Genomic DNA, 18,416 nt, shown 5'->3' on the forward strand with positions numbered 1-18,416 from the left:
GGGTCGCAAAGAGTTGGACACGACCGAGCAACTAACAGTTTCACTGTCTGTCTAATGGGGTCTGTAACGGAGAGATTTTTTTCAAATCCTCTGGAGAATGCTCTTGTTAATGACACAGTAAAAGTGTCTCAGACTGACAGAAGGAAATCAGCAGATCACCCCCCGCCCCCGCCCTGCATATTCCAATCTGCAAACTCCCCTGAACTCAGCCCCAGGAGAGAGGACCACCCTTTGGCTGGGCATCCAGGCTGCACATCTCCATAATGGGTTCAGGCACACTGGTTATGCAGAAGGGATGGGAGAGGCCCCCAGCACTCATGCTGATAACACGGTCACTCACCCTCTGTCCTGTCAGGCCTCAGGACTGTGCTTCCCGGAGGCCAGCTGTCACACAGGAAGCTGCAGCCTCCCTCTCCCCCACCTCCTTTGCTGGCTGGAGCTGCAGGGCCATGGCCTGGAGAGTTTCCTTCACCATCTGGAGCTCCCCCTTGAGAGACTGTGCGCACGTTGTTAAGGAACACACGTGAAGGTGATGGGCGGCCCCTGCAGCCTCCCAGGGATCTGCTAAGAGCCACGTGCCTGTTGAAAGCAGATGGGCACTGCCCTCTAATTGCAGTTTCAAGTTCCTCCAAATTGGACCAATTAAATATTAATACAAATGTTACACTTCTTTTAAGAGCGACTGCAGTTCCTACAAGGCCCGAGGTCATTGACTGTCTCAAGGAAGGTTTCCAACAGGAAAAGGAAGAGTCAGCTTTTAGGCTGAGACAGATGGCAAGCTAGGATGCTCCACGGAATATGGTCAGCGTGACTGTACTTCTGCTAAGCCCCCTGCTGGGGTGGGGGCCCCTGGCACATCCAAGTGACAGTGGAGAGGAAACAAGGCTGGAAACCAGAGTCTCCTGGAGAAAGCCAGGACTGGGCGCCAGCATGGGTCCACACTCAGTCATGAGTTACAGTGCCTGTCGGCCACTGGCCAGCCTTGTCACCTTGTGTAAATCATTTTGAATCTCAGTTTTCTCCTGAAACAATGACTTCAAAACCCCTTGGGTTCTAATCTGCTGTCACGTGTTATTATGCTCTAGGGTACTTGTAAAACAGCCATTCAGGGCACTAGAGATTTGACAGAAGGCAGGGAACTTGCATTCTCTGGGTTGGCTAGTTGGTTGATACATTTTTCTTTAAACTGTTGGGCTCTTAGTTTCCTAACCTATAAAGTTGTTTCTCCTGTAGGTAAAGCAATCACAGAGAATTTAGCAAATAATCCTGTGGAATAAATAATATGACTACCATCCTTTAAAGAGATGAGCTCTCTTCTAGGTGTTTAAGCTCAGGAACATTTAACCAACGGCTGTCTTCCTGTCTGTCCACAGCTTTTCCTGGTGTACCTGCAGTCAGAACAATTCTAAGACAAATACAGAATGAGTGGTGGATCAGATTCTCTTAATTTAATAAGCAAACTAATTTAACTTCATCCAACAGGAACTTAAGAAACACAGAAACATGTTGACACCACTTAAATGCTATTAAGTCATCACAAAAGGTCAGACGACTTAAATATTACTAGATCAGATATGGAGAAAACAGAAAGCTTTAGGGTAAGCAGCTTGCAGAAATCTTCCCACTCAAACTGCCTACATCTACTACAATGTTGTTTTATCCAAATGCGATGTTGATGCAGTGTCAAGAGATAGAGATACCTTTAGGTTATGACTATAGGAAGCTTTCTTTTTTCTTTTTTAAATAAAGAATTCCAAAGGATCCTGGGAATTATGCAAATGAACCTCCCCTAAGCAAAAATCGCTGAGCCACCCTGACAAGGCTCTGGCAGTTATTCTTGCTCTTGAAGCCTCACTAGACTTCATCATTTACCTAATTTACATACATCTACTATGATGATTCACTCCTTGCACTTGAACTTGAGGGTGGGGGGGATGAGGGCGGAGTTGAGATCCAAGAGAAGAAAGCATCCAATACTTGTCTTTTTCCTTTTTTAAAAGACTTCATTTTCTTCTGTTTCTCTGAACAGCTCTGTTAATCTTTAGTGAAAACACATATGACTTTACACAAGCAAGAACATAAGTGGTCCCAGACCAAATACCAAGCTGCCAATTAATCACGAAGTTAAGCTACGTTTATAAAGAATAAACATAGAGTTTAAGCAGTTTATGAATCTTGACAAACTCCTGAGACATCATTACCTCTGACAGGCAGTCTGGGACTACAGGCCCCACTCTTGTGATATGCTGAATGACAACCAAGGTTTTTAGAGAGAGAAACTGAACCAAACTCAACTGCCTCTTAAAGAAGTCATAAAATGTCTAGCACTGGGAGAACACACTGAAAACGGGTTTTGAAAAGAAAGTGAGGGAGAAGCCACAAAAGAAAAAGACTGTTATACAACGAAAATAACACTCAGACAATAATCTTAGACAGTCTCAGCCCCTCAGACAATGGTCTCCAGGGACACAGGGAGGAATGAGAAGATGGAGATTTGAGGATGTGCCCATCAGCTCTGGGAAGCTGGCAAACCATCCAATGCTTTCATTATCTTACTTATAAAATGCAGATTTTCCTGACTGCTCCCCCAATAAGTTCATAGTTAAAGCCGACTGATATTTGACCACGTGTTTTGTGAAAGTTCTGGGGAAACAGAGTAAAACTTTGGTGCTGGAATCTATGTATACGTGACAGAGGTGCTCGTTACATCTAGGTGCAAGAAGAGGTCTACAAGGAGTTAAATGATTCTTAGCATGTCTGTGCTCTAGCAGCCTCTCAGCCAAGTGGGTATTTCATTCTCTGTAACAGATACGCCCCCAAAGACCTGTGGCAGCTGAGAAAATCAGCACATAAGTTTCAACAATGGCACAAGGACTGCCATGCCAGTATCTTTAAAAACCCCTTTGAACCCGAGACCACCTTGCTATAGACTACAGGTGTATTAGGCAAGAGTATTACTTCTTTAAAAAATTTTTTTACAATTAAAAAATGTTTTTAAAAATTTTGGCTGTGCTGGGTCTTCGCTGTAGCACATGTGCTCCTGAGTTTTGCTACATGGGCTTGGCTGCCTGGAAGCAAGTGAGATCTTTGCTCCTTGACTAGGGATTGAATCCACGTCCCCTGCATTGAAAGGCGGATTCTTAACTAGTGCACCAGCAGGGAAGTGCCAAGAACATTACTTCTTGATAGTAAAATTGTGCAGAGTGTGTTTGCAATGAATAAAGGCACGTTTCACATGTGTCTTCCGGTGCTAAGACAACACTGTCCTTTAGGGCAGCCATGTCCAAAGATCCTCAGATTTTTTCAAAGGGATCTTTTGTTTATACATCAAAAACAATTGAGTATTTTACTGCCGATTGTGATTCTAAGCGATCATTTTATTAGCTGGGTCAAACGATGGTCTTCAGTTCATCTGATCCCCTTTGCTTCCAAAAGAAGTAAGTTACTCATTTGCTAAATTATTTTTTCATTATCAACAGTGATCCCTCTGCAGGCCCTGTGGCCACAGTCCTGAGAACTTTCCTTCACTCCCAAAGCCAAAAGTGAGGGGCCCAATTGTGGACGAGCAAAGAGGAAAGCCCTGCCCACAGCCAGCAGCCTCAAAGGGTGTGAAGCTTGCGCAGGCGCACTTCCTGTGGTGCCGCCCAGGACCAAGTTCACCCGCGCTAAGCCTGCAGTAGGAGCCAGGTGTCCACACCTCTCCTGGGCTCCCACGCCTCCTCTTCCCATTCCACTCCTTTTCGTGGGGACCAGAGGGAAGAACCCCGGCCCCCATATTTGCATCAGACTAGTGGCACACAACGGTCAAACTGCAGCATCTTAGGGTCTCAGTTCTTTCATCTATGACCCCATGATGATCACAATCCCTCTTCCAGCTCTTCAGTTCTAGAGGATGAAAGCATTTCCAAGGAGGCAAGAGCAAGTCCCCCAAACTCCCATTTCCTTTGTCAGTTACAGCTGCATGTTTTAAAGCTGAACCAAGCAAAGGCTCTTAAGCTCATGTGGCATTTTGCACGTATCTGGATATATTTAGAGTGTTTGCATGCCATCAAGCACCACCAAGACTAATGGACTGGGCACCACGCATTCCAATTAAAGAGAAAGAACAGAAATCCAGGAGGGTTTCCTGGACATGAATGCAAATAGAACCACAGATAGAATCAGTCTGTGCCGTCTCATCTAGGATTCAGAGGTGGGCAGAACTACCCTCGAGGCTCTGAAATATGCTCAGTGTCCCACTCCTAGGCGTCCTTCTTTCCTTCTGAAAGTGTGTTGTACAAGATGAAGGAGAAAGAGAAAAACCGCTGCTAAAACATCCACCTAACCTAGACGGTTTTCGGTTAAAGCACTATGTACGTGGAAGAATGATTCCATCCCCTCAACATGTTTTTTCAAAACACAACTGCTAATTAGGATCCAAAGTGACTGTGAAATTATACTACAGACTCAGACAAACACTCCTGGAAATCCCAGCTTGAGTGGCAGTGAAGTCGCACCTCCCGTCCTCGCCTTAGATGCCAGGCGTGAGCCACCTCTGTGGCACCGGCTCTTCCAATTAACACTGCAGACTCTTCTCAGATGCTTGCCGTGTGCTTCCTGATGGGTTGGTGCTGTTACTCGGTGTGATTAGTGAGCCTGTCAGGAGGATGAAGAGACACGGCCTGTCTTCTCCCCTTCCTCCACTCTGTCAATCCAGGGACTTCTTCATAAAAACAAGAGACTGCAAGTCAGCATCCACGGCCTTGATGTTAAATCAGGATGCCCAGAGGATCTGCTGGGAAGGTCAGCCCCACTGCTTGCGACTGGCCCACCCTCTCCTGATGCTGCAGCGCCAGAGCTTTCTCGCACTCGTGGCTTATGCAAAGTTCCGGGCCTCCGCATCTGGAGTGTCCAAGGCTTGAATCTTCTGGACATGGACATTGATGTGGGCTCGAATTAATCATGTTTGCTCTGCAGCCTACACACAGGAGGATCTGGCAGAGTCCTTAATGGAATCAAACAAAAATACTACGCTCACTGGGAAATTCTTTCCTGTTGTTGACGGCAAGCTGTTTCTTTCAACTGCACTCAGCTTTGTCTCTTTGATCAAGAATGGAAACACAAACCAGTCGGAGCCTGGCTGGAGGATTTCAGCAGCCTCTTTGAATCGAGATAAGCTCTCATTTGAAACAAGGGCTTCGGTTTGTGTAAGAAGCTTCAGCAGTGCCTTGTAAATGTGTCTTTCTATCTCAAGGCACCGAGATCCAGTAAGCGCCACTGTTTGAATTCAAAGATACCTTCTTTGTATTTACTCTCAATCAGTGACACAGAACAAAGCCAGAGTTGCAGAGGAAAGTCTGCATTGAAATCCATATTGTGGTGTAAATTTTATTGGTGGAGGGTGACTTCAGTACCTAAACCCGTGTTTCCCAATCCTGGTTTGACATGTTCCCTCTACGTTTCCATTTATTTCAGCAAGGACCAGCAAAATTCTCAATAAACATATCTTCACTAAACACCTCTTACTAAAGCTTAACATTTTGATAGTAATTGTGTGTTCCACAGAATAAGCCTGTCTAGCTACTTACAGACCTCCTGATTGGCCATGAAGGACCATGGGCTGGTGGCTGGATGCTTTGCCATTCGTCAGAAATGATCTTGGACAGTCATGCAATTTCTAAGCCTCAGTCTTCTCAACTATCAAGTAGAAATAATAATCCCTATCTGTCCATAGAAATTTTATCAAAATGAAATGACTTTTCATATAAGTCATTGTAGGGTTACCAATAAGTTCTCTCAAGGATTTATTACAAAATGATTGAATCAATCTATCTTGAAACCTCATATAAAAATGGGATGTGGTGTGATCTTGAGACACTGACAATGAAAATGTTTTTCTACCTAAAACCAAGCACTTAACCATGACTTCTCTGGTGGCTCAGACAGTAAAACCTGTCTACAATGCGGGAGACCCGGGTTCAATCCTTGGGTCGGGAAGATCCACTGGAGAAGGAAATGGCCATCCACTCCAGTACTATTGCCTGGAAAATCCCATGGACAGAGGAGCCTGGTAGGGTACAGTCCATGGGGTCACAAAGAGTTGGACACGACTGAGCGACTTCACTTACTTACTTAAGAACTGCGTTCAACACATCTCCTGAATATTACCCATTTAACTCAAATGAAAACCTTAGTGAGTGCATGCTCAGTCACTTCAGTTGTGTCCTACTCTTTGTGACCCTATGGACTGAAGCCGCCAGGCTCCTCCGTCCATGGGATTCTCCAGGGAAAGGATACTGGAGTGGGTTATCGTGCCCTCCCCTCCAGAGGCTCTTCCTGACTCGGGTCGAATCCACTCTCTTACATCTCCTGCACTGGCGGGCAGATTCCTCACTTGCGGCACCTGGGAACCTACAGGTACATGTTGTTATCTGACGTTAGATGTGCTTATAGAGGCATCTCTAAACCTATAGAGACCCATATGCAGGTCAGGAAGCAACAGTTAGAACTGGACATGGAACAACAGACTGGTTCCAAATAGGAACAGGAGTATGTCAAGGCTGTATATTGTCACCCTGCTTATTTAACTTCTACGCAGAGTACATCATGAGAAACACTGGGCTAGAAGAATCACAAGCTGGAATCAAGATTGCCGGGAGAAATATCAATCACCTCAGATATGCAGATGACACCACCCTTATGGCAGAAAGTGAAGAGGAACTAAAAAGCCTCTTGATTAAAGTGAAAGAGGAGAGTAAAAAAGTTGGCTTAAAGCTCAACATTCAGAAAACGAAGATCATGGCATCTGGTCCCATCATTTAATGGCAAATAGATGGGGAAACAGTAGAAACAGTGTCAGACTTTATTTTGTTGGGCTCCAAAATCACTGCAGATGGTGACTGCAGCCATGAAATTAAAAGACACTGACTCCTTGGAAGAAGAGTTATGACCAACCTAGATAGTATATTCAAAAGCAGAGACATTACTTTGCCAACAAAGGTCTGTCTAGTCAAGGCTATGGTTTTTCCAGTGGTCACGTATGGATGTGAGTTGGACTGTGAAGAAAATTGAGCACTGAAGAATTGATCCTTTTGAACTGTGGTGTTGGAGAAGACTCTTGAGAGTCCCTTGGACTGCAAGGAGATCCAACCAGTCCATTCTAAAGGACATCAGTCCTGGGTGTCCATTGGAAGGACTGATGCTAAAGCTGAAACTCCAATACTTTGGCCACCTCATGTGAAGAGTTGATTCATTGGAAAAGACTCTGATGCTGGGAGGGATTGGGGGCTGGAGGAGAAGGGGACGACAGAGGATGAGATGGCTGGACGGCATCACTGACTCGATGGATGTGAGTCTGAGTGAACTCTGGGAGTTGGTGATGGACAGGAAGGCCTGGCATGCTGTGATTCATGGGGTCACAAAGAGTCGGACACGACTGAGCGACTGAACTGAACTGATAGAGGCATTATCCACTGTCCATGATCCCATTGCTCCTGAATCTGGCTTGGGAACACTAAAAGCATCCTATTTATACACATCTCTGTCCCCTCTCAGCCTCCTTCCCACTACCCATATCTATTAAGGAGAAAACCCAATTCCCCAGAATCAAACTAACATTTTTGTAAATTTCTAAATGAGAAGCTAACACAGACCTCAAATGCAGCTGTCAGAACTGCTACCTGAGCCCACCAGAAGCTGGGGGGTTTTCCCACCGAGGAACAAGCCCACCTGCTGGCCAGGAGCCACTCGGTGTGCACTGGCCCTTGGCAGGACCCTGCTCCCAGATGCCCAGCTGCAGACTGTCACTTGTCCATCTGCTGGAGGCCACACTCCCCTAACAACTGCTCAAATCTGTGGGATCCATGAACATGAAATAAACAAAAGTGAAAGGCAAATATACTGCTACTGTTTCTTTGGCCAGCTTTTTAATGAGAGCTTAAATAACAGTTTATTAGGGGCAGGGAGTTACAAAAAACAGAATGTCTGCTATTAAAAATGTACCTTGAGCAATTGGAAATAATCACTGATTAAGCTGAAAAAATTTTTCCTGCTAAATTTAATAAGCAAGGTGAAAGATTTAAGGTTATAAGGAGAAAGGAAACACAACGCTGAATCCATCATTAGACTGTGGATCTGAATACTTGTGATTATGGTTAATGCTTGACCATTCAAATCTCTTTAAACACACACACATATTCCAGATAAACTCTGATAAGAACTAGAATTCTGAAAAGACAGCAATGAGAAATAAAGTTCAAAATAGCCACATTTCTCACAAATACATCTAATAAAAGTCATACTATTGAACACAAAGGATAAATGAACAAAGAAGTACTTTCATCTAGAGAAGTTTCAACTTATGAGTAAATACCTTAAAAAAAAATACAGGACGAAGCTGTATATGCCTTCATCCATCTTGCACGCACTCATCTGCCCTCAGAAGAGCTAACCAGGGACAAACCATACACTGATTAATATGAGATTCAGTGCTTCACGTGGACAAACACCTAAGCCAGTAGTTTCTTGTGCCATCTTGCTCACTGGCAACTAGTTTTGATAAAGGGATTTGCAGATGTGACAGGAAATACACTGACTCTTGTATGAGAAAAAATTGGAAGGGAGCGATATGAAGTCCCACTAATGTGATACAAGAGGAAGCTGAAGATGGATTTGGGTTTCTCGGTATTCAGAAAGCCCCTAGAAAACCGAGGCAGTCAGACTCACAACCATCTGAGCCCCACAAACCCAGCTGCACACCCCCAAAACTACATTTTTCTTTGGCCTAATTTTGTGCATGTCTGAATTTCTTTGGTAATTTTTAGCAGTCAGGTTTAGTCATCAAAAATGCCAACTTACCAAAACCTAGAGAGAAAACATCGCATACTGAATAATCTCAGAGATCAGAGGTGTGTTGAACTCTAAATACCAGGAGTATCTATTGGTTTCCATCTGCTGAGGCATAGGAAAACTGTGCAATTTTTTAAGACTTTCTTTTACAAAGTAACCTAACAGGTGCTCCACCTGCAGGATTAAAAGGATATGAATGAGATCTTCATCATGACTGTGGATTGCCATGTGCAGCTGATCTTCTAAGTACAATAGCTTCTTGCCTATGGTTTCACATTTTTCTCCAAGTTCCGCTGAAAAGATGTAAGATTCCTGGCCAGGGAAAAAGAAAAATATATCATTAGTAAACTACAGGTATTTTCAGGGCTATGAACACATCTGTGATTTATCCAAGGGTCCACAAAGGGAAGACTCCCCAACACAGCTCTGCTACCTTCTGCATCCCATTGGAATCATGCCAGAAACTTTGTCTTCCCTAGAGGTCATTCTTGAGAATGGCAATTTCAGGTTATTACTGAATGATAAGCTGTATCTACATGACTCCACAGTTTATCTCCTGCATCTGGTCGTTTCTAAGACTTATACCCAGTATATCAACTCCTAAAGTGGATTTATCAAAGGGGAAGCCTGGGTCTTTGAACTGCATTCATGGGCAAACTCACACTGGAATAGGAATGCTAACCAAAGAGAGGCTGACTTGTAAGAACAGAGAGATGTTCCTTCAGGGGCACAGGGCTCTAATAGGGCACTGAACATGTATCTGTACACTGGTCACAGTCCCTGAAAGCTAGAATAATAAGGAGACTTTTAATGATTTTTTAAAACTTTTATTTATTTTTTAATTGAAGGATAATTGTTTTACAGAATTTTGTTGTTTTCTGTCAGACTTCAACATGAATCAGCCACAGGTACACCCATGCCCCCTCCTTCCTGAACTTCCTTCTCATCTCCCTCCCCATCCCACCCCAGCCCCTGTTTGGGTTTCCCGAGCCATACAGCAAATTCACGTTGGCTATCTATTTACATATGGTAATGTAAGGTTTTCCAGTGGTCATGTATGGATGTGAGAGCTGGACTATAAAGAAAGCTGAGCACCGAAGAATTGACGCTTTTGAACTATGGTGTTGGAGAAGACTCTTGAGAGTCCCTTGGACTGCAAGGAGATCCAACCAGTCCATCCTAAAGGAAATCAGTCCTGAATATTCATTGGAAGGACTGATGCTGAAGCTGAAACTCCAATACTCTGGCCACCTGATGCGAAGAGCTGACTCATTGGAAAAGACCCTGAAGCTGGGAAAGATTGAGGGCAGGAGGAGAAGGGGATGACAGAGGATGAGATGGTTGGTTGGCATCACCGACTCAGTGGACATGAGTTTGGGTGAACTCCGGGAGTTGGTGATGGACAGGGAGGCCTGGCGTGCTGTGGTTCATGGGGTCGCAAAGAGTTGGACATGACTGAGCAACTGAACTGAACTGAACTAAGTTTCCATGTTACTCTTTCCATACATCTCACCCTCTCCTCCCCTCTCCCCAAGTCCATAAGTCTATTCTCTATGTCTGTTTCTCCACTGTTGCCCTGCAAATAAATTCTTCAGAACCATTTTTCTAGATTCTGTATGTATGCACGAGTGGGACTTCCCTGGTGGCTCAGACGGTAAAGCGTCTGTCTACAATGCAGGAGACCTGGGTTCGAGCCCTGGGTTGGGAAGATCCCCTGGAGAAGGAAATGGCAATCCACTCCAGGACTATTGCCTGGAAAATCCCATGGACAGAGGAGCCTGGTAGGCTACAGTCCATGGGGTCGCAAAGAGTCGGACACGACTGAGCAACTTCACTCACTCACACGATATTTATCTTTCTCTTTCTGACTTGCTTCACTCTGTATAATAGGTTCTAGGTTCATCTGCCTCATTAGAACTGACTCAGATGCATTCCCTTTTATGGTTGAGTAATATTCCACTGTGTGTATGTACCACAACTTCTTTATCCATTCATCTGTCAATGGACATCGAGGTTGCTTCCATGATCCAGCTATTGTAAACAATGCTGCAGTGAACAATGGGATACATGTGTCTTTCTCAATTTTGGTTTCCTCAGGGTATATCCCTAGGAGTGGGGTTGCTGGGTCATATGGTGGTTTTATTCCTAGTTTTTTAAGGCATCTCCATACCTTCTTCCATAGTGGCTGTATCAATTTACATTCCCACCAACAGTGCAAGAGCATTCCCAAGGAGACTTTAAATGCCAGGAGACCTGTATTATATGTACGGTTGCTATCACCACCAGTGCAAGTACTCTTTTCCCTCTCTCACACCAGGGCATAAGTCCCATAAAAGAAGGGACAATCCATGCCAAGCCCCATAAGAGCTCGGACGATGATGGCTTGCTCACTGCTAGGTTCAGAGCTCCTGGCACAATGTCAGACACATGGTAGGCACACGGCATTCATTGTTTCCATGAATGAATAGCCAAGTCTGGGACCTCCCGCCTTCTGAAATGTTTCCCCTTCACACTTGTATCCAACACATGAACCAGAAGAGCCCTCTTTATGTCACTTTTCTGTACAAAACCACCATGTGGAGAGTAATAATGAAGGTTACTTAAAAAACGAAAAACAGAGCTGCTGTATGAACCAGCAATCATACTCCTGAATGTATATCCAAAGAAAACTATAATTCAAAAAGATGCATGCACCCCAGTGTTCACAGCAGCACTATTCACAATATCCAAGACATGGGAGCAACCTAAATGTCCATCAACAGATGAATGGATAAAGAAGAAGCGGTCCCTATATACACAATGGAATATTACTCAGCCATAGAAAGGACAAAATAATGCCATCTGCAGTATGACTGGACCTAGAATCTTTACTATATTAAGTAAGTCAGACAGAAAGACAAATGTCATATGATGTTGTTTATATGTGGAATCTAAGAAAATGATACAAATGAGCTTATCATAAAACAGAATCAGACTCAGAGACATAGAAAAAAGACTTATGGTTACCAAAGGGGAAAGGGGGAGGAGGGATAAATTAGGAGACTGGGATTAACGTATATATACTACTATACATAAAAATGGGTAAACAAGGACCTACTGTGTAGCATAGGGAACTATATTCAATATCTTGTAATAACCTGCATCATATAAAAACAATGTACATTTCAAGTTACACAGTGTTATATGTCAATTATATCTCAATAAAATATAATAAGTAAATAAATAAGCAGCAAAAAGAGAGCTCAGAATTTAAAAGTAACCAAAAATAAAACTAATATTTTTCCAACTACTGGTGAAAGTCCTAGAAGGTATATAAAAATAATTTTGCATAGGGAAAAGAATTGAGATATCTATTCAGATTAAATTGCAGTTACTAAAAAAGCTATAATTAATGGCTAGAAAAGAAACAACAAAATGCCCAGGTGTGGCAATATTTTAAAAGTCCTTAGAGTTAACAAGTTGTATAATAGTATAATTGGAGTCCAAAAATAACCATTTAATCAAGATATGTAATTTAACATTCACTATATCAACTCCAGAATTCCCTAAAGTTTATATCCCAAATGGTCATTAGAAGAAAACAGTGCAGATGAAGTACCCATAACTACCGTAAATACTGAAGATATCTAACATATTATAAATTAATATATGTACAAAAAACTTAGTGACAACATACAATTTTGCAGAGAAATGGACATGATTATACAAGAAAGCATGTGAAGCATGTGTGAAGGTTTGTTCCTAACTGAGCATAGTAGTGATGAGGAGAAAACAGTAAATATGTAAAAATCACATATACATGTATATTTTACTGCTCTAAAAGTGGTAACATTGTCATTCAAAGATGCAGAATTACAGAGTAGACAAATTACATGGAAGCTGAGACAACGGGCAGTGAGTAATGGCACAGTCATGCATGAACTAAATGAGACACCAAGAGAAAGAACATCTGGAGAAAAATGATTGACAGCAGTGAAACCGCAAGCCATACGCGAAGGAGAAAAATACAGTGTTAGTGGGGAAATATATACGACGGAGATTACACTTTAAAGAGGCACAAAAGCACAGAATCAGAACATGAAACTAAGGAATTTAAAACACTCTTTGATGGAATCAAGTGATTCAATTTTCATTTTAGGGCTAAAACAAATAGAAATCAAAGCTAAATTAAGTCCATTTAAAATATGGCTTTACATATTCCCCCAAATACATAATTCCTGCCCGTTTTTATTTTTAAATTATGTGCAGATTGATAGTGATTGTGTGAATTTGGAAAAGTGATTTAAGACCATATAGAAAAACGTTGGGCTTTCCTGATAATGCTAGTGGTAAAGAACCTGCCTGCCAATGCAGGAGATGCAGGTTCGATCTCCAGGTCAGGAAGATCCCCTGGAGAAGAAAATGACAACCCACTCCAGTATTCTTGTCTGGAAAATTCCATGGACAGAGGAGGCTGGCAGGCTATAGTCCATGGGGTTGCAACAGAGTCAGACACAACTTAGCGACTCAACAACAACAGCAAAACTTTAAATTATTTGTAGTCTATGATTCAAAGCCCCTTTATTGGAATTTATTAAAAAGAAAATTTATATATTTAATTTTTAAAAAAATGTATCAAGCATTTTAATAAATATAGAAAATCTCTATCATATGTGTTAAATAAAAATTTATTATTATTTTGGTAATACAAAAGTAATTGCATTAAGAGTACAAGAAAGAGGAAACAACATGTGTCCAACAATAAAGGGAGCGGTTAAAATAAGTCCTGGTATATTCAATTTGTACTTAGCCATTAAAATCATTTTAATATAAGAATATTTAATAATGAGGAAATACTCAAATATTAACAATTATTTGGAGGGCCAGCATTATAGTACATTTTTATTTTCTTCTCAATGTTTTGTTGTATTTTCCACATCTCTGAAAAGAAAAAAGTCACTAAGAACATTAATTCAGGCCATAATGAAAAAGTATGGAAGACATACAACTGAATATTAAAAAAAAAAAAACGATTTTAAAGCTTAAAAAACACAAGAAATAGAAAACAGACATATGGTTACTAAAGGGGAAAGGCAGGGGATAAATTAGGAGTATGCAATTAACAGATACAAACTACTCCAGATAAAATAGATAACCGACAAGGACCAACTGTATAGTGTAGGGAACTATTTTTAATACCTTGTAATGACCTATAATGGAAAATGTAACAACTGAATCATTTTGCTATACATCTGAAACACAACTTGTAAATCAATTATACTTCAATAATTGAAAAAAAAGATTAAAAGGCATAAAGAGGCACAGGGAAACGAATTCAGTGAGATCAAGGTTCTCTGATCAGTAACAGAAGAGCTGATTGGCATTCTCTCATGGGACTGCCTCTTCAAGTTACAGAATCTCCACCACACTCCTGCACAAATCACTACTGACAGATTCTGATCCTGTACTGAAAGGACACTACGTGTGACCTGGGTGTTAGTTGAATGGTTTACGGCTTTACCATAATGCTCTCATATGGAAGCATGGGAATGGAATTAGTTCAAGACCTAAACTGAGAAGGGACAGCTAACGAGAGGGAAGATTTATATATTTTATCAATCTGATAAAAAATTCTCGATCATTCAAAGAAATTCCATCTGTCCACAGAGGGCCAGATGGACCCAGAGTCGTGCACATCAGTCGGACAAAGCTGTGGACGTCCTGCCTGTGGACCACAGCCTGGAGGTGCCGGGTAGAACCTCCTTGCTGTTCCCCTGCTGAGCCTAGGCAGGGCGGAATGTGTGGGTGGCCACAGCAGTATGGCCTTCCAGAACCTTACCTGTGCTGCCAGGAGACAGACTATTATTAATACTTCTCCTCCTTGAACCTGGCTGGTCCTTTAAGGATCCTCTGGAACTGACATGCCTGACTTCCAGGTCAACATCCTAAGAGGTGCTATGTCTTCTCAGATCACTTGCTCTGGAACCCAGGGTCCATGTCGTGAGGAAGCCCAAGTCACTTGGATTGGCCAGGTGTAGGTGTCAAGCTGAATGCCCCAGCAAAAGGCCCAGTCAATAGCCAGGAACGAGCAGGATTGAGCCTTCAGACAACTTAAGGACCTGCCTTCAGGTGATTCATTAAACACCCAGACGATGTGGGGCAAAGACAGTCCTCCTCACAGGTCCATGCATATATGAATTTTTCTTTATCACTAAGCTGAGCGTTATGTGTTAAGGATCATAGTAAGCTAAAACATGGGTATATACCACATGGGAGCCTGACTGAATGGACAGGACCCTTGCACATTAGCAAGAGGTATCCCCTTCTGGCCCCCAGACCAATCAGATCTTGAAGTGCACTAAAGTGCTAACACCCAGACTTGTCTCAGGGAAGGGAGCACCCAGCTGTGCTGGGAACTGGAGCCATGAGCCTGAGAAGAGTAAGAAAAAGATCGCAATGAGTGGTCACTGCTGTTGGCCACTGGTCCCCAGATCCCCGAATTCTGGTCAAATATGCAGGTGCATAGTCTGAATAGGATTATTTGCTCAGGATGTAACCAATGGGAGCTTGCTTCCCTCTAGCTTTGGGGAAATGACTCTTTAGTGGATATGGTACAGCAAGATGCTTCCTCTGAGAGGCAGAAGTGTACTAGATGAATGGATTCCTGTCTCTAGATCTCAGCCCCCCTGGGGACACACTCACTGCCTAGGATGAAGAACAAAATCGCCATCCTATGTAAATCCCCAAGGATTACCTCCTCCTCGGAACATAAGTGTGCGTGTGCTCTACTGGCCCAGGGTGGCACGGTGTTGGCGGGAGGCATCAGGCCTGTTACCACTATGTCTCTCTTGCTTTGAGAACACTTTTCTCAAGTACGTCCTTTTTAAGGCATTGGTTTTTAGGCTCACTATACAGAGGTCCCCTGGCAGGAGAGCAGCGGGCTTCACTGTCAACTTTACTCTAGTCTCTAATTTTACCCATAGTATTTGCCTAACCTGTGATGGAATAGGGAGGGACACCAAAAGGGATTTGGGTAGGGTTGATCTAGGGCAGGACTGAGAGGTCTACAAAGTGATGAAAGAAAGAAATCAGAGAAGCAAACAGCACCAGAAGCTGTCTCTTGTCTTCCTTGCTGCTGCTGCTGCTGCTAAGTCGCTTCAGTCGTGTCTGACTTTGTGCGACCCCATAGACGGCAGCCCGCCAGGCTCCCCCGTCCCTGGGATCCTCCAGGCAAGAATACTGGAGTGGGTTGCCATTTCCTTCTCCAATGCATGAAAGTGAAAAGTGAAAGTGAAGTCACTCAGTCGCGTCTGACTCTTCGTGACCCCATGGACTGCAGCCCACCAGGCTCCTCCATCCATGGGATTTTCCAGGCAAGAGTACTGGAGTGGGGTGCCATCGCCTTCTCTGCTTCCTTACTGTGGCTGATTCACATTCATGTATGGCAGAAACCAACACAATATTATATAGTGATTATCATAATAATCGATAAAAAAATCAAATAAAAAGGTAAAGGAAATAGGAGCCATAGAAGGGCTTTTGTTTGCTGGTTAGTCTTAACAGAAAGGGAACATTTTTTCAAAGCAGTTGTCTTTCAACAGCTCTTTGGCAATGCTGGCATTTCTCTTTAACCCAAAACAAGTGCATTCTTTAAGCAGTGCACTGCTCCTGAGGCCCCAGCTTGGGATGTACCTGCAAGAAAGTGGAGTCCCTCATTTTCACTCTTGCCTGTTTCCCAGGACATCACATGCAAGCATGTACAAAGGGCCACCACAGTCAGGGCTGCTAAGAATGTCACAGGTGCTTCCCCAAGTATCTTCATGCCTAAGCAGAGAGAATTGGAGCTGGTGGGCTTAGGAACTTAAGTCTCATCTAATTCAGTTCCTCCTTATACACACATCAGAATCATCTCTAAGAGTCTTGTGACTTGCTGAAGGTCACACAAAGAGAAAGTGGTGGGTTGGGGTCCAAGACAGAGGTCTTCCCACATCTAGCCAGCTCTTTCCTCTGGATCTGGACTTAACCATGATGCAAGGAGGTGGGGTGAGGGACACAGAAAGGGGTTTGTGCAGGGCTGACCCATGGCAGGATTGAGGGGGCTACAGGTGATGACAGAAAGACTCAGAGAAGCAAACAGCACCAGAAGCTGTCTCTTTTCTTCCTTCCTCCCTCAAAGCTTGGCAAAATCTGTTCTGTTTCCCTGAGGGCTCAGCCTCACCCAAAGAGGTACCCCCTCCATGACTTGCATACACATCACCTAGATGTTGGTGATGATGGCAACCAGGACAATCTGGGATGCAGTGGTGAGCGAGGGACCTTTGGTCTCCAAGGCCATGAAACCCAAGGCTGGAGGCAGAGGACAGCAGGTGAGTCACATGGGAAGGATGGCCAGTTTTCCTTTCTGAATAAGAACATTTATCTGCGTGTTCAGTTGCTCAGTCATACCTGATTCTTTGTGACCCCATGGACTGTAGCTGGCCAGGCTCCTCTCTCCATAGAATTTTCCAGGCATGAATACTGGAGTGGGTTTCCATTTCCTACTCCAAGGGACTTGCTGACCTAGGGATGGAACCCGCATTCTTTACCACTACCCCTCCAGGATTTGAGAGCCTTAACTGCCCATCTTTCCCATCTCCTTGCCAGATTCCCAGTGAACATTTTCTGAACCACATTCAGTAGTTCTTCATGCACTGGGCTCCTCTCAGTGTGAAATTGGTAACATTTGCTCCCACTTAGTTATTAAATTAAAAGTGGCCCAAAAAATGTTACATGACTATATGACTGATACTTGAAAATTAAAATAGCCCCTACTACAAAATCATTGGTATTCCTGGCTGAAATGGAGCTCTGTAGTATTTGCAATTCTGAACAGATAAAGTACAGGTTGTTTGGCATTTCAAAGTGGCTTTGAAAACTCTCTAGTAATTTGTCCCATCAGGCAGTCTTTTCAGCCATTCAAATTATTATTTTTTTCTTTCTACACATTTATTCCATCATTTAGCCCTAGGAGTACCTATTTTCACCACAGGCCAGAATGAAAAAATCTATCGCAGGAATAGGGCCTCTTACTGAGTTTTTCCCTTCTCTGCCTGGCGGATGCCCTCTCTCCTCTTGGAAGCCCTGCAGACCCCACTTCTCCAGGCATGCTCCTGAATCGCTGAATCTCTTACCACTCAACTCCAGGCTGGGGTGTTCCTCCTGTACCATGGACAGAACTTCTCTCACATGTATGCACCTGCCTATCTCTCCAACTAGATGGGGGTAGAATGGGGTCCTGCCATCCCTGGAATTCCAATGCAACTTGCCTAGCTCTCAAAAGATGCTCAGGACACATTTGTTGAAGCAAGGAATGGAGACTTCTTTTTTGGCAGGTCTTGAGGAAGCCATGCGGTTTCTCAGCCTGCCGTGGCCAAGGCCGCCTCTCACCACCAAGTGTGTGAGATGTCTCTAGACTCAGTCCCTCCCCTGGATGCAGCCAAGAGCAGCTAGCCTGGGATGATCTCCTGCCTCTAGGGCAGCGAGCGGGTCTTGTGTGTCTGTCCCCGCCCTCCCACACACACTTGCCTTTTATCAGCCTCGAGAAGAGCCCTAAATCTTCCCTCCTGCCCTTC

At 43.5% G+C, this 18,416-nt stretch overlaps 1 protein-coding gene across 1 annotated transcript in view; it reads right to left on the reverse strand.

Annotated features, from left to right (window-relative positions):
• Window positions 1–358: 358 nt before the first annotated feature.
• DISC1 (DISC1 scaffold protein) overlaps window positions 359–18,416 on the reverse strand; it is a 362,163-nt gene continuing 344,105 nt past the window's right edge. Inside the window, exons 12-13 of the mRNA XM_068983084.1 lie at window positions 9,021–9,138; window positions 359–498 (exon numbers count right to left, since the gene is read on the reverse strand). Coding sequence (XP_068839185.1) covers window positions 359–498; window positions 9,021–9,138 — 258 coding nt within the window. The remainder of the gene's footprint in view (window positions 499–9,020; window positions 9,139–18,416) is intronic.

Source organism: Capricornis sumatraensis, chromosome 10 (genome assembly GCF_032405125.1).
Source record: "Capricornis sumatraensis isolate serow.1 chromosome 10, serow.2, whole genome shotgun sequence".
Lineage (NCBI taxonomy): Eukaryota > Metazoa > Chordata > Mammalia > Artiodactyla > Bovidae > Capricornis > Capricornis sumatraensis.